This window comes from Spinacia oleracea, chromosome 4 (genome assembly GCF_020520425.1).
Source record: "Spinacia oleracea cultivar Varoflay chromosome 4, BTI_SOV_V1, whole genome shotgun sequence".
Classification (NCBI taxonomy): Eukaryota; Viridiplantae; Streptophyta; class Magnoliopsida; order Caryophyllales; family Amaranthaceae; genus Spinacia; species Spinacia oleracea.
In genome coordinates, this window is record NC_079490.1 from 52,203,119 (window position 1) to 52,217,194 (window position 14,076).

General features: G+C 36.1%; 1 protein-coding gene across 2 annotated transcripts; it reads left to right on the forward strand.

The window, feature by feature from the left end:
- The first annotated feature begins 1,173 nt into the window (after positions 1 to 1,173).
- On the forward strand, positions 1,174 to 10,739 carry LOC110799690 (uncharacterized). 2 transcript variants are annotated; one of them, XM_022004967.2, is made up of 8 exons: positions 1,174 to 1,449; positions 1,949 to 2,058; positions 4,506 to 4,717; positions 4,814 to 4,902; positions 8,718 to 8,820; positions 8,960 to 9,102; positions 9,350 to 9,482; positions 10,439 to 10,739. In XM_022004967.2, exons 1-7 carry the CDS (start codon positions 1,189 to 1,191, stop codon positions 9,446 to 9,448), a joined length of 1,017 nt encoding a protein of 338 aa, XP_021860659.1. In that variant the 5' UTR covers positions 1,174 to 1,188; the 3' UTR covers positions 9,449 to 9,482; positions 10,439 to 10,739. The 2 variants fall into 2 exon arrangements, with proteins under 2 accessions (XP_021860659.1, XP_056682327.1); XM_056826349.1 differs by having other exon boundaries at positions 4,545 to 4,717.
- The last annotated feature ends 3,337 nt before the right edge of the window (positions 10,740 to 14,076 follow it).

Genomic DNA, 14,076 nt, shown 5'->3' on the forward strand with positions numbered 1-14,076 from the left:
ATGCGTACCTCTGATCCGATGAATGTGAATTTCGCTGCGAATTGTAATTGAATGATGTGCTCTTCATGAATTGGGCTTGTGGTGCGAGGGGGGGGGGGGGGTTTGGTTGATATGGCTGCCATGTATAGGGATGGGCATGGGTCCAGACCCGGTTGGACCCGACCCATTTATAAGGGTCTGGGTCTAATTATTTGAGACGCAATGGATCTAGGGCATATCTGGATCCATGTGTTTAAAAATGGGTCTGCGTCTGGGTCCAATATTCTCAGACCTAGACCCGGTCCAGATCCGGCCCATGGACCCAGTCAATTATTATAAATTAGAAATTGTCTAATTAGATACATGTCTGCATTAGTATTTTGGCAGTAATTTGTGAAATGTGATATTTTATGTATCGAATGTGAATATGTGATGGTAAATGACGGTTAAATTAATGGCGCGGGAAAATTTTCTAATACAAAATGTTAAAAATAAAATAGTAACACTAGACCCATTTTGACCCGAGACCCATTAGACCCATTGGATCTGGGTATGGGTCTGAATTTTTTAGACCCAATGGATCTGGGGCGGGTTTGGATCCACCTAAAAAATATGGGTCTGGGTCTGGGTCTCACCAGACCTGGCCCAGATCCGGCCCATGCCCATCCCTAGCCATGTACCACCACCACCTCCATCACCACTAGCTGGGGCGGCAGAAGGTCCGGTCTTAGCGCTAGGAGAGAGAGTCCCTTCAAAGGCCGTCGACCGCATCCCGCAAAACTGCGAAGGGATAGTCCCAATCAACAAATTGTACGAAACGTTGAACTCCTTCAGATTATTAAGCTTCAAATCAGGAATCGGACTCGTCAATTGGTTACTTTGAAGAAACAATGTGGCTAAATTGGAGAAATTGTTAGAACGGAGAAGAGAATAAGAGAGAAAAAAAGAAAAAAAAAAAAGTTAATTAGAAGAAAATTAGATAAATAAATAGTGGTTAAATTTAGGGTTAATTAGGTTAATTAAGGGCTAATTTAAACTAATAACTAACGGTGTCAGACTTCCGTTAAATATAGGAACATTTGGTGCACTTAAACTTAAATAACGATATACTCGCAGAGGTATTTGATGCGTTCGGTGAAACCTCGAGGTCATTTCATGAAAAAATCGATAACTTTTTTAACTACATGTTAGGCACAAGGGAGGTATCGTATGGCCATTAGGATCTTGGGGAGTACTCTATCAGCATTTGTAGACAGAATTAAGAGCGCGAGCGAGATGAGCAAAGCAGCAGCCGCAGATGAGTACCACTCCAAAGACTTCGAATGGGAAATGTTGAGACAACAAGTAGAGACTGACCTTTCTCTCTCCTACCATATCTCTCCTTTCCAACCATCTCTTTCTCCGTCTTCTGGGGATTCTCAAGCATGGTCTCACTTCCACTCTCGTCATTCCACTGGCAAATTCTTCAAGGTATATACTTCTATTTAATACTAGTGCATTAAATTATTTCCTTAACTTTCTTTTTTTTGATGGAATTTATTTAAATATGATCAAACTTGTGAATTTGGGCAATTTCATTCACGGGAAATGTTACTTGTGCTTGGAATTTTGATGGTTTGTGTTTCTGGGTCTTGTTCTTGCATTCACGGTCAATGGGTGTTTGTGGGGCCTTTTCATTTTTGTTTTCTGTCCTTTTGGAAAGTGATTTGGTTGGAATTTGACAATTATTTTGGGAGAGCGGATTTCTTTTGGGAAGGGGCAGGGATGGGATATGCTTCGGCGAGGGGTGTCTACTTGTGTTGACTCCCCAAATGTCAAATCCTGGTTCCTCCATTGATACTTTTCTATGCGTGTGTGTGTTGAGGGGGGTGTAAGGTTGAGGGGGATTATTTTTGGTTCTTCATGTTTGTTTAGTGTGCGCCATTTTTGTGATTATATTGATCTTCAAGGATGCTTTGTGTGCATTCAGGAAAGAAGGTATTTACTTAAGGAATTCCCGGAGCTTCTTTCTTCTGAAGAAAACTCCAAAGTATTGGAGGTGGGATGTGGTAATGGAAGTACAGTTCTTCCGATATTGCGGTAATGACATCTCTATTTCCTTATGGCACTTAATTATACTTAAGTTTATTCGTGAAAGCTAATGGGGTTATGAAGCATTCGCACTATCCGAAATTTTTGTTCGAGGTTTTCTATGTTAAAGTTATTGTATGCTTTTTATCTTTTATTGTTACAAACTTACAATAATGTTGCAGGGTGATTAAACCTGTTTTTAGTAGGCATTAGTTTTAGTAAGAGTAAAAATGTACTTTAGTGTTAGTCCTTAGAGATAATGTAAGAGAGATAGGAATGTGATCAATAAAGCTAGTTGATTGCTTCATCTGGTTAGGTTTGGATGTTAAAGTTTGTAATCACTGCTCTTCGCTGACTTTCATGATCACGCTTGCAGCAATGATTATTAATTTTGTGAAAGACGCTCTCTATTGGTGACCTTTGTTTGAATGTCTGTTCCTACTTCCTAATTTATTATTTCAATTTCCAAGAAGAGATCATTGTCAGAGTTTGTACATTTTTTTGATGTATCAGTCATCAGTTTTTATGCTCCTCAGGGAAATTAATCACTAAGCTCCAAATAAAGCGTATATTACCGACTACCGAGACAACTAGGCCTAGATTTTATATGGAAATGTTGGAAGCAGCCTAGCAGGCATGCGGCTCATTCCTGTGCCTATTAACATGAACTTTAGGCCGGGGGTGGGGGGGGGGGGGAGGGGGTGCACTAGTTTATGACTTTAAGGGTGCACTAGATAACTGTTTCATTTTTTCCCTACATTTTTGTACACTGTCAAAAGCATTATATAGCAAGTCAGTAACCTTTATGTCCGTCACGGGTTTCACTTAACCTATTTAACAAAAAATTAGAAGATTTATGTGGACGTAGGAAGATAGTAATTTTTTTTGTGTGGTTTTTCTATTACAATAAAATTGCAGCAGCCTGGCCTAAGGATACAAATCTTAATTTGGTTTTTAGTGTAAAGATGCAAATCACCAAAAACATCCAAAAAGGACAATTTGGGGTGTGTTCTATTCAACTTATTTGAACTTATCTAAACTTATTGGATCTTATCTGAACTTATTGGAGCTGATCAAACCTGCTTGACCTTATTGGAACTGATAGGACCTTATTGGGCCTGATTGGAACTTAATAATACTCCCTCCGTTCTAGATTAGTTGTTACACTTTCCTTCTTTGTCTATCCCAGATTAGTTGTTACACTTCTAAATTAGGAATGACCCCACAATTATTATATTGTCTCTCTTCCCACTAAATTTATTTTGTCCCCACACCCTCTCTCATCCAATTAAAAAAAATACCTCACTAACTCCTATCACATCTACTTTTTCAATAAAATAACAATTGATAACCAAACAACCACTTATCACCTAAAACTTTGTGCAAAGGTAAGTGTAACAACTAATCTGGGACGAAGGGAGTAGTAATAATAATGAGAATAATAATAATAATAAAATAATAATAATAATAATAATAATAATAATAATAATAAATTTATAAATAAATAAATAAATAATAATTTTTTTTAATAATAATAGATAATAATATTAATTATAATAATTAATTAATAACTAATAATAACTAATAATAATTATAATAATAATAATTAACAATAATAATAAATAATAATAATATTAAATAATAAGTATTATTAAACTAATAATAATATTGAAACTTATTAGGCCTGATTGGAACTTATTAAACTTATTAGACCTGATTGTACTTACTTGAACTTATCTGAACTTATTGGACGTGAAACTTATTTTTTTAAGGTGAACATAAAGCCCTTTTAATGGCCTAAAGCTGAGACATTTGTCAGAGGAATGTTGATGTTTTCCAATAAAGAATGGTTTTCTATTTTGAATTTCCATGAACAATGTCTATTTGAAAAAATGACCAAGGCAGGGATAGTGAAAGCAGTGGCTTATTAAGATTGATCCAAATTTCCTTTTCTTATTCTTTTGACTTCCTGTAGTCCATTGGAGGGTAAAATTGAATTTTAGGACATTCTTTTTGCTTCTTTGAATGTATTTTTGCTTTGATTCTTTAGAACAAAAACAAAGATTAGTGTTTATTACTTTCTGCTGCTGCAATTTGATATGTCCACACTTACCATTCAATTAAAGTTCATGAATTATATGCTATGACTCAAATCAATGTTATCGATTTAAGTATGACTCAAATTCTTAGATTAAGGCAGAAGTATATGATTTTAATCTTCGAAAAGTTAAGAGGAGTGAAACCACCGAGATGGGAGGATTAGAATCACAGATTGTTCAAGAGGAAAAAATGTCAATGTTATGCACGACCATTAGTTTGCCACCAGATTCCCTCCTTCCATTGTTCCCCGTGCATCCTATTCAATTCCTAACTCTATCGTTATATTTTGTTCAGTATATTTTTCCCAGTAGTTGTCTTAAATTCTTAACACTATCATTTTTTTTCCCTTTCTGTAGTGTAAAGGAGAGGACCCATGTTTATGCTTGTGATTGTAGTGTTGAGGCGCTTGAGAGAGCTAAGGAAAATTTAGAATGCGCTGATATAGAACATGTAATGGAGCGTTTCCATCCTTTCTGCTGCGATTTCTCTACAACTGAATTTCCAAAATGGTTGGCATGTGATACATGTCGGAACAAGCGATTACAGAAGTTGCTTCATCACAATTCTGGTACTGGTTGAGTTTCTATGTAATCTTTCATATACCAATATACCGTATATGATCCATAAACTGTTTTCCATTACGTTTCTATTTCTGGTATTACAGAAGTCAATGGCACTGAAGGAACACTAATCAATCTGCCTTCCATGAAAGATAGTAGTTGTTGCCTTGGTGGAGTGGATTTTGTCACATTGGTATGTGTTATTCCTAACCAACTTCCTTCTAGGGAATTTAGATTATATTTAGCTTCATCTTCTGCCTTTTTTATTGGGTAAATGATTCTATTGTATTGAGAACCACCCCAACAGGGTTCACGATACAAGTCCTATGGAATGAGGCCAGGAAGGGCACTCCACAAAACCTTATAGAAACCAGAACACAACAACACTATACTGATTCAGAAAGCTGGTAATTTCAAGTTATAAAATCAAAATCTATCAGCATTTGCTAGTTTTCTTAGGGACTATTCAATGTATGTGCAAGGTGACTTCACTCTGACTTTTGCGAAAAATGGTTCCTGGCCTCTTCATGGAAACATTCAAAATAGCATCATTGCCAGCCTGCCAACCTTCATTCAAAACTGTCGTTAGAACGTCATAGAGGCCTTATATAAATAGCATTCCCTCTGTATCTGGAAGAAATCCACTTCCCAAATGGCTATATCGTCTTACCAAGTTCCCAACTACAATACATTGATTGGACCCATAAATTGAGGGTTAAATATGTCCTCCTGTAGGTGCAATTTAAGAAAAGGTGAGGCACATCTTCTGGTGAACTCCCACATGAGGGGCACACACCCCAAACACACTAAATCCACCTTTGTGTACAGCCTCTGCAGGCAAGCCAACCTAAGTTTGATTGATGTTTGGAAACATTAAGGCGGTTCCAAACCCAAGGGTCTTACCAGACTTTGTCACTGGGGATTGGAGAAGGATATAGTCCTGCTTCACTGTATATTTTGGTAGCCATCCTTAAAAGTACCCTAACAGCACATGTCTGTTTCCATTCACTTCTAGCATTAGACAGGATCTTATGCTTCCGGCCTTCTACTGTTTTTCCATTGTTGATATAGATATGTTGGATACAGTCCCATATCTTGGCAGCCCCATACCAACCATATTTTCCCGTGAGGGCTTATTTCAGACATAAGCATATGCCTATTCACCTGTCATCTTTGGTTTTGCATACAGAGTCCCAGTCCACTAGGGGAAATTTGGATGAAAAGACATATCCAGACCAAAAAAACTTTTGCCGATGGCAAGAATTTCTGACACTCTTTTGGGCAACATGAAATTGTGAAAATACTAGCCCAGTAAATCTTCATGCTCTTCATGCTAAGTAAAACTGAGTTTACTAATTCAGCTCTTGCAGCATAAGACATGTGTCCGGGACCCCACAATCAGATCTCTCCCCCCCCCCCCCCCACACCCCAAAAAAAAAAAATATCTGTCATTTTCTGTGAGTTTCCTAGTGGTGATGGGGACCCCAGCATTGGAGCAGATTCTGTCATTATCATCAGCATGGTTAGATAGCGTATCTTCTGGCTTTTACTTTAGAGAGGTAATAACCCACAAATATTTCTGTGTGCACCTGGTTTATATTAATCAAAAAACTTGTGGAGGTATGTTTTGAGTTTTTAGCCCGCAGATTTCATGAGCTTGTAGATGCAATAATTTGGAAATGTGAGAATATTCTATGAATGGCTGGCAAAAGTCCACAAAACTTTAGATTATTATCCTTTTTTGTTTAATTTGGTGGACGATATTCTGAATTTCTGAGTTGGTTGATTCTAAGAGGGGAAGATAATGATTATGTTCCTATCTTTCCCGAGGGAGGGAAGGGGGTTGCCACCACTCCCTTGCAGTTTGTTGATGACATGTTTCTTTATATCTCAGCTCATTCAGACAGGTTTAAAAATGTTTTGACCCTTCATGGAGTTGGTTTTGGTTTCTAGGGAAATCTCTTATGAAATTTGTTCCTTTTCAAATTCCAGCCGTACTCAGATGGATTTTTTGTCCTGATCGTTAGACCAATCATTCCTTTTATAGGGGTTCTGTTTTGAAAGCCTTGGCTCAAAATCTTTAAAGAGGCCTGTCTTAGGTATGGTGTAGTAACTAGTAAGTAAGTCCACCGGAGTGATTTTTGCTCATAAAAAACTCGACCTGTCTATACTTATGTCCAGAAAGTCTACAGTGGAGGATCAGGACTCCAATGTTGGTTTGGTTGAAGGCCCCTTTCTTCAGGCCCAATCAGTTCTTTCAATCTTCAGGAGGGTTATCCATTGTTTTGATGAGGGGATTTGGAGAAACCGATGGAAGGGAGAGTCAGGTCTCAGCTTATTCTATTTGGATTTGAACTTAGGGAAGAAGAAAGAAAGGAATCTGCCTGTTTTTAGGTATCTATGTTTTTTGTATGAAGTTATCTCTTCAAAGAAATATGACTTGAACAGAAAATTACCGAATGGAAGCAAAGTGCAATATTTTCTTTGAAGTTGTAAACAGCATGTATTTGAAGGATTGGATCATTTCACAAGGACTAGCTAGTCATCTAGTTCTTAACAATGCGATTTTAGTGTTTATGCAAGTTGGTTCACATGTTAGAGAATGTCGGCTGCATCTTTTATTTAATTAGGGTTTGGAATTCGTCTTTCTTAGTAAATGGAGCCAGTGTCCCATGACACTCCTATCCACACAGCTCCTTTCTTAATTTTTCTTAAAAAATTGAAAGTAGTAGTAGACTAGTAGTAGCTAGGAGTAGCTGAATCTATGGCTTGTTCTTAGCAAACATACTTATCATGTAAAGTCTAACAGAAGATAGAAATGCACCAAAATGATCAATTCATGGTCTCCTATCTTGGTCGCATCACTATGCACTGGGTTACGTGGTATAAAACTCCGTTATAGTCTCTTTTCTTTATTCTGGATGCGATCAAATTCATAGGATTTGTATTCCATTTTCTCGTGTTATACTCCCTCCATCCCAATCTAGAGTTTCCCCTTTCCGTTTTCTTCGTCCCAATGTTGTTTGCGCATTCCTATTTTTGGCAAGGACCCTCTATTATTTATAACTTCTCTCTTCCCACTACTAAAACCTAGGGTCTCACACCTTCTCTCATTCAGTTAAAAAAATACCCGACTATCTTTCTTTCTACCTTTAATAAGATAATGTTTGATAACCATACTTCAAAAATCTACCTAAAATTACGTGACATGATAAGGGGCACTCTAAACTGGGATTGAGTGAGTAATGTTATAAGATGGACGTATTAAGTAATTTGTTCCCAAAGATGGACTTGATTTCCTTTTTTGTGAATGATAGTGCTAAGCATCAAAGCATGAAGTCCTTATATTGAACTTCTCTGCTGACCCCATAAGAAGTGGGTAAGGTATCGATTAAAAGATCAAAAGATGAATATATTCTTGAATAACCAATTAGTAAAATATCTCTTCCCTCTATAATAGTGATGTTTGTAAACTTTAGTAGAGATGCCATCTAGTCAAGAATGATGCTGATTTCCAAATATTGCTAGTCCAAGTCCCAATCTATCCAACTAATATCACTTGTTGAAATAACTCAAATGAACTGAAGTACTCCATATCTCCATAACCTCCTGCTCGAAGCTTCCTTTTCTTTGCATGAACAACTCCATTGTTCTTATCATCAGTCCTATATTGACACCAAACTGATACTTATTTGGTATATTGACGTTTGTCATCAGTTCTAGATTACAAATGAAGTTAGCCTCGGCTTTTGACAGAGACTGACGGCTTTTTATTTATGATAGAGTGAGAGACTGCCATCATAAAGTAGAAAAGAAAAGTAGTTAACTGTTACAAAAATTAGTGTCTGAAAAGAGCTATATCTGCACGATCTGTATATATAGTAAATTCAACTTCAGTAAAATTAATTTTGTAGTGTCTTTATCTGCGCACTTATATTCTTTTAAGAATAAGATGGTACCTCTTGAAATTCCAATGTTTATTATTCTGTTTGACTCTATGTGGAATAGGTTTTTACACTATCTGCCATTCCACCTGAGAGGATGGTGGCAGCAGTCAAGGAATGCTTTTCTGTCTTAAAGCCAGGTGGCATGCTCTTTTTCAGAGATTACGGTATTGCTCCTTTGTAAGAGTTCCATATTTAAATGCTGCTTATGTTCTACCTGCTTTGAAGTTCCTTTTTTCAGTAATTAAGTTTCATCTTGCTTGTTAATTTAGATGATGACAATTAACAGTTAAAGATGGATTGCAGGATTGTACGACATGACCATGCTTAGATTTGAGCCAGATAAAAGAGTGGGTTTTAGGCACTACATGCGTGCTGACGGAACTCTTTCTTATTTTTTTGATCTGGATGGTGGGAGGAATCTTTTTCTTGGTGTTGGCTTCATCGAGGTAACATTTTGCGATTCTGCATTTGTGCCCTGTATCACTAGACTTTAGTATATAGTTTGTATTCTCAGTGACAAAATTGTAAATTGAACTATAAATGCTCTTCAATAATGTGCTGAAGGTAAGTGCAGCAATCTTTTCTCTTGATTCAGAAAACTTATTGGAAATATGATAGCGCTGTACCCTTTCTCTTCCAACATTTTTGTTTTTTGTTTTTTTTTTTCTGTTTCTTTACTCACATGTTTTGCAGCTTGAGCTAGAATATTGTTGTGTGAAGTCAGTCAATCGGCAAAAACGAAAGACCATGAAAAGAGTGTGGGTTCATGGCAAATTTCAAAAGCCCTTGTGATTTTGCAACTAAAAGTTCTGTTCGAACTTCAAAGGTATTGGTCCCTATTGTGCAGCGATAGTTTGACAAAGCCGATAAATATCTAAATGATGCTTTTTAATTTAGTTTTCTTCAGAAAACATGCCATAGAAATTTCAAACTTTTAATTAAGAAAAGATTATCACACTTGATCTAGTTTCACTGCCACTTTTATAAGGGTTACTTTGCTTAGCTTGAACCTTCTGCATTTTTCTCACTTGAAAGGAATTTATGTTCTGACTCCTTTCTGTGAAGTAGTTTCTCTAATCTCATCTGCTAATGATCCACTTTCTTTTGTGTCATTAAAGGTGCTGTTGGTTATGTTTATTGAGATAATAGTAGCACTAAGGTTTCCCTTTTGTCACGTAGGTTTACAACAGTACTGTAAACTGACAAAACCAAACTATTAAGAATCTGAATACTATGTAAAAGCAGAGAAACTGATGCTTCTGGCTATTCTGCTTAACTGCTACTGTAGACGCCATAACTAGACTAATAATGTGTGGGAATTGGGGTTTCGCTCACAGAAAACTGTGCTCTGCTGACAAAGAGGAGTGCCAAAATCAATTCCCATAATGTGTCTACCTTATATCACCACACTAGCTTGACCTTACACTAGCTTTTATCTGTCTTCTTCAGCAATCTTGACCTTACACTAGCTTTTTATTTGTCTAGATATAATTTGAGATTTTGGGCCAATACATTAAGGAATTGCTTATTATTGCCTACAAACACGGCAGATAAAAGTTAGGAATAAACTTATAGTTCCATAATAGAGTCGATCCACTTAAGAGTAAGGTTTTGTTGATACTTGATAGTCTAGTACTGTAATGATTACTGCCTGTCATGTTGATCTCCCGACTTACTTGCTCATCACAGAATTGGCCCTTGGTTTATGTTTTCAAGTTTATCTGTAGTTTCTGTAAATTAAAATATTATTATGTTTAATAAAAAATCTGAAATGCTTGATAGGTTCCAAATCCATGAAATGAGGCTCAATTCGTTTCTACTCAACTGCTGATTTCCTGCAAGGAGAACTAGAGGACTGTGAAACAACGGTTATGGGATTCTATGGCCTACTCTAGACAGTTGGAAGTGCTATTGTTGTTGTAACAACATTTAGTTTTGCATTGACTTATACAATAAAATTATAAGTCGACAATGTAAAGTTCTTTTTCTGGTAGGTTCTAACTAGATTTAACATCTACATATTTTTCACTTCCAATTTGATAGTGTTTATTGATTTCTTGCTCACAATCAGCCTTGTTCTCAACTCTCAAGTGGCTATTCACTTTCAGGAAGATATATCGAGTCAAAGTTCCTAACAAGTTCTACTTTTCCTATGTCATGGGAACTTTACTCCGCGGAAAAGTTGCTTCCTATTTCTCAGCGGTTCTCTTATTATACGCAATTAATTTAGATCTTTTTACGGTACTAATATGAAGCATTGAAGCGCAACTTCTACCCAACCCTTAAACATGAAGGAAATACACTCTTGGTCCAAATTTGCATTTAATGCTAAGTTTAATAAATGCGGTTCAGTATTAATTAAACAAGTTAATTATTCAGAGAGATCAAATGATCTGAATGCTTAGCTAGATGTCGCTTCAATTCAAGTGGAATTAATAATTAATATTAATGCACAAATTAATAATCAATAAATACTCAAATAGTGGATATTCGGAAATGATGGATGTTGCTGTCAGTGGGAGCTAAACAAACAATTAAAAGGCAAAATCGAGAACATTTGACTGAAACGAAGATACTGCAGGAAACATAAATATGGTTCGTATCGGAAATATTATCGGATATGGAAATATTACCATAATCCGAAATTTTACCGGAAACGGAAATATTGTTCGAAATTGAATTATTATCGAAAAGGAAAATATTGCTGGAATCGGAAATATTTTCGGAAACGGAAATATTGTTCGAATCGGAAATATTGCTGAAAATGAAAATATTGAAATATTGCCCGAAACGGAAATATTGTACGAATCGGAAATATTATTGGAATCGGAAATTAAATCGAAACACGAAGCTCGATCCATGAGCCGGAAGCACGGGCCAAAGGGTCGCGTGCAACTCGGCCCATAGAGAGCATGCACGCCAGCTAAGGCACCAGCACATGGGCCAACGCCAGTGCTAGGCCAGCGCCTATGGTCCAGCGCAAAGGCAACAACCCAACGCCAAGGCATCAGCGCCAACCCGCAGGCTAGCGTGTCGCGCGCATGGGGCAACGCTAAAGCTTGCAGCCCGCGGTTGCTTGTGCGCCAAGCCGACTTGTTATACAAGTTACTTGGGCCACAAACAACCGACTTTTGTTAGGATAAGATTTTAAGTACTCACTCTGTCCCACATTACTTGTTACACTTACCTTTGCACAAAATTTTAGGTAATAAATGGTTGTTTGGTTATCAATTGTTATTTTATTGAAAAAGTAGATGTGACAGGAGTTAGTGTGATATTTTTTTATTTAAATGAGAGAGAGAGAAAGTGGGGACCAAAAAAATTTCGGTGGGAAGAGAAAGACAATATAATAATTGTGAGGTCATTCTTAATTTAAAAGAGTAACAAGTAATCTGGGACGGACGAAAATGAAAAGTGTAACAAGTAATGTGGGATAGAGAGAGTATTAGATTCCTAATTAATCTAAGGAAAAATTGAATTAAAGTTATTAGTTTCCTAATCCTATTATAATTCTAGTATCCTAATCCTAATATAATTGGGTTAAGGAAATTCTAGAATATTCCATACACTATAAATATGAACCTAGGTGAAATATTTATAAATATACACTATAATAAACCCGGTCCATGCTATGGACCAGGGTATTATAGTCTTTGCGTGTTTTAATGTTGGGTAACTGCCACGTGCGGTTACTTTCCATATATATACGTATTTTTTTATTTTTTTTTATTTTCCAGGCTTTTGAACTTCCCACTCAACTTCTCTCTAAATTTCTCACTGAACTTTTCTATGAATTTCTCTCTCCATTTCAAATTCAATTTCAGCGTTTGCGCGATCAATTTCCATAAAATTATTCTTTGAATCTTCGATTTGTTCCAATGGGGAAGAAAGCGGCAGCGAAGAAAGCAGTTGAAGCTCCTAAAATCGATAATGTCGCGGTTGAAATGGCGGTTGAAGTTCCGCGAACGCGAGGACGACGGCCAAATCCACCTTCTGATTTAATTCATGGTATATTTGAACTTATTTTATGTGTTTGACTTAGAATTATTGAAATGTTTGTGGTTTTGTTGAAATTGGGGTTAGTGTTTCATATAGTTAGTGTATATTTGATATAGTTACCTTTACTTTAGTTTACGAAGTTTTTTAGTGTTTTTATTAGTGACTGAAATGTTCGTAGTGTTTATGTTAGGGTAGTAGTTTTTTAAAGTAACTATATTTTTAAAAAGGTTACTATATGTTTATAACAGAAACTATGTTTTTAAAATAGTCACTATCTTTTTTCGAAAGTTATTATAACTTTAAAACAGTAACTATGTGTTATAAATAGTTACTATCTTTTTATGAAAGTTATTATAACTTTAAAACAGTAACTATGTTTTTAAAATAGTTACTATCTTTTTATGAAAGTAATAATAACTTTAAAACAGTAACTATGTGTTATAAATAGTTACTATCTTTGTTAAAATGTTATTATAAATTTAAACAGTAACTATGTCTTATAAATAGTTACTATATGTTGTACAATAGTTACTATACTATTTTTGAAATTATTATGTGTACAATAGTTACTATATGATTTCAAAGGTTACTATATGTCGACAATAGTTACTATATGATTCTAATGGTTACTATATTCTATAATAGTTACTATATGATTTTAATGGTTACTATATGTCTACAATAGTTACTATATGATTCTAATGGTTACTATATGAAGGAAATAATGCCCTTGGTCCAAGTATGCATTCAATGTTAAGTCTAATAAATGCGGTTCAGTATTAATTAACAAGTTAATAATTCAGTGAGATCAAGTGAGCTGAATGCCTAGCTAGAGGCCACTTCAGTTCAAGTGGAATTAATTATATTAATCCACAGATTACTCTTGACTGAACCCGTAGGGTCACACAAATAGTACGTAAACGGATCAAGTATTTAATGGCATTAAATACTCCATCTATGGATATTCAGAATCGACGGATCTTGGTTTCAGTGTGAGCTGAGATCGTCGCAAGCAAGTGAATACTCCGGAAACGATGATATTGCCGGAAACGGAAATATGGATCGTATCGGAAATATAAATATTATCCAAGTCGTAGATGTTGCCGGAAACGGAAACATGGTACGTATCGGAAAATATTATCGGAAATGGAAATATTGCCGGAATCGGAAATATTGCCGGAAACGGAAATATTGTCAGAATCGGAAATATTATCGGAATCGGAAAATAATTCCGGAAACGGAAATATTAAATATTTGTTCGAATCGGAAATTAATTCCGGAATCGGAAATATTAAATATTGTTCGTATCGGAAATGAATTCCGGAACCGGGAATTTAATCGGAAGCGTATCGTACGCATAAGCATCGGACGAGGCCTGCCGGACGAAGGCCCAGCACGAAGCCGGGCCATCGCCCAGCAAG

What these genes read in the sequence shown, in the direction of transcription:
- LOC110799690 (XM_022004967.2), top strand. Translation starts at nt 1,189, where the DNA reads ATGGCCATTAGGATCTTGGGGAGTACTCTATCAGCATTTGTAGACAGA. An exon ending in GCTCTTTTTCAGAGATTACG is followed by an intron (nt 8,821 to 8,959) that starts GTATTGCTCCTT and finishes GATGGATTGCAG; the next exon opens with GATTGTACGACATGACCATG. An exon ending in TTGGTGTTGGCTTCATCGAG is followed by an intron (nt 9,103 to 9,349) that starts GTAACATTTTGC and finishes CATGTTTTGCAG; the next exon opens with CTTGAGCTAGAATATTGTTG.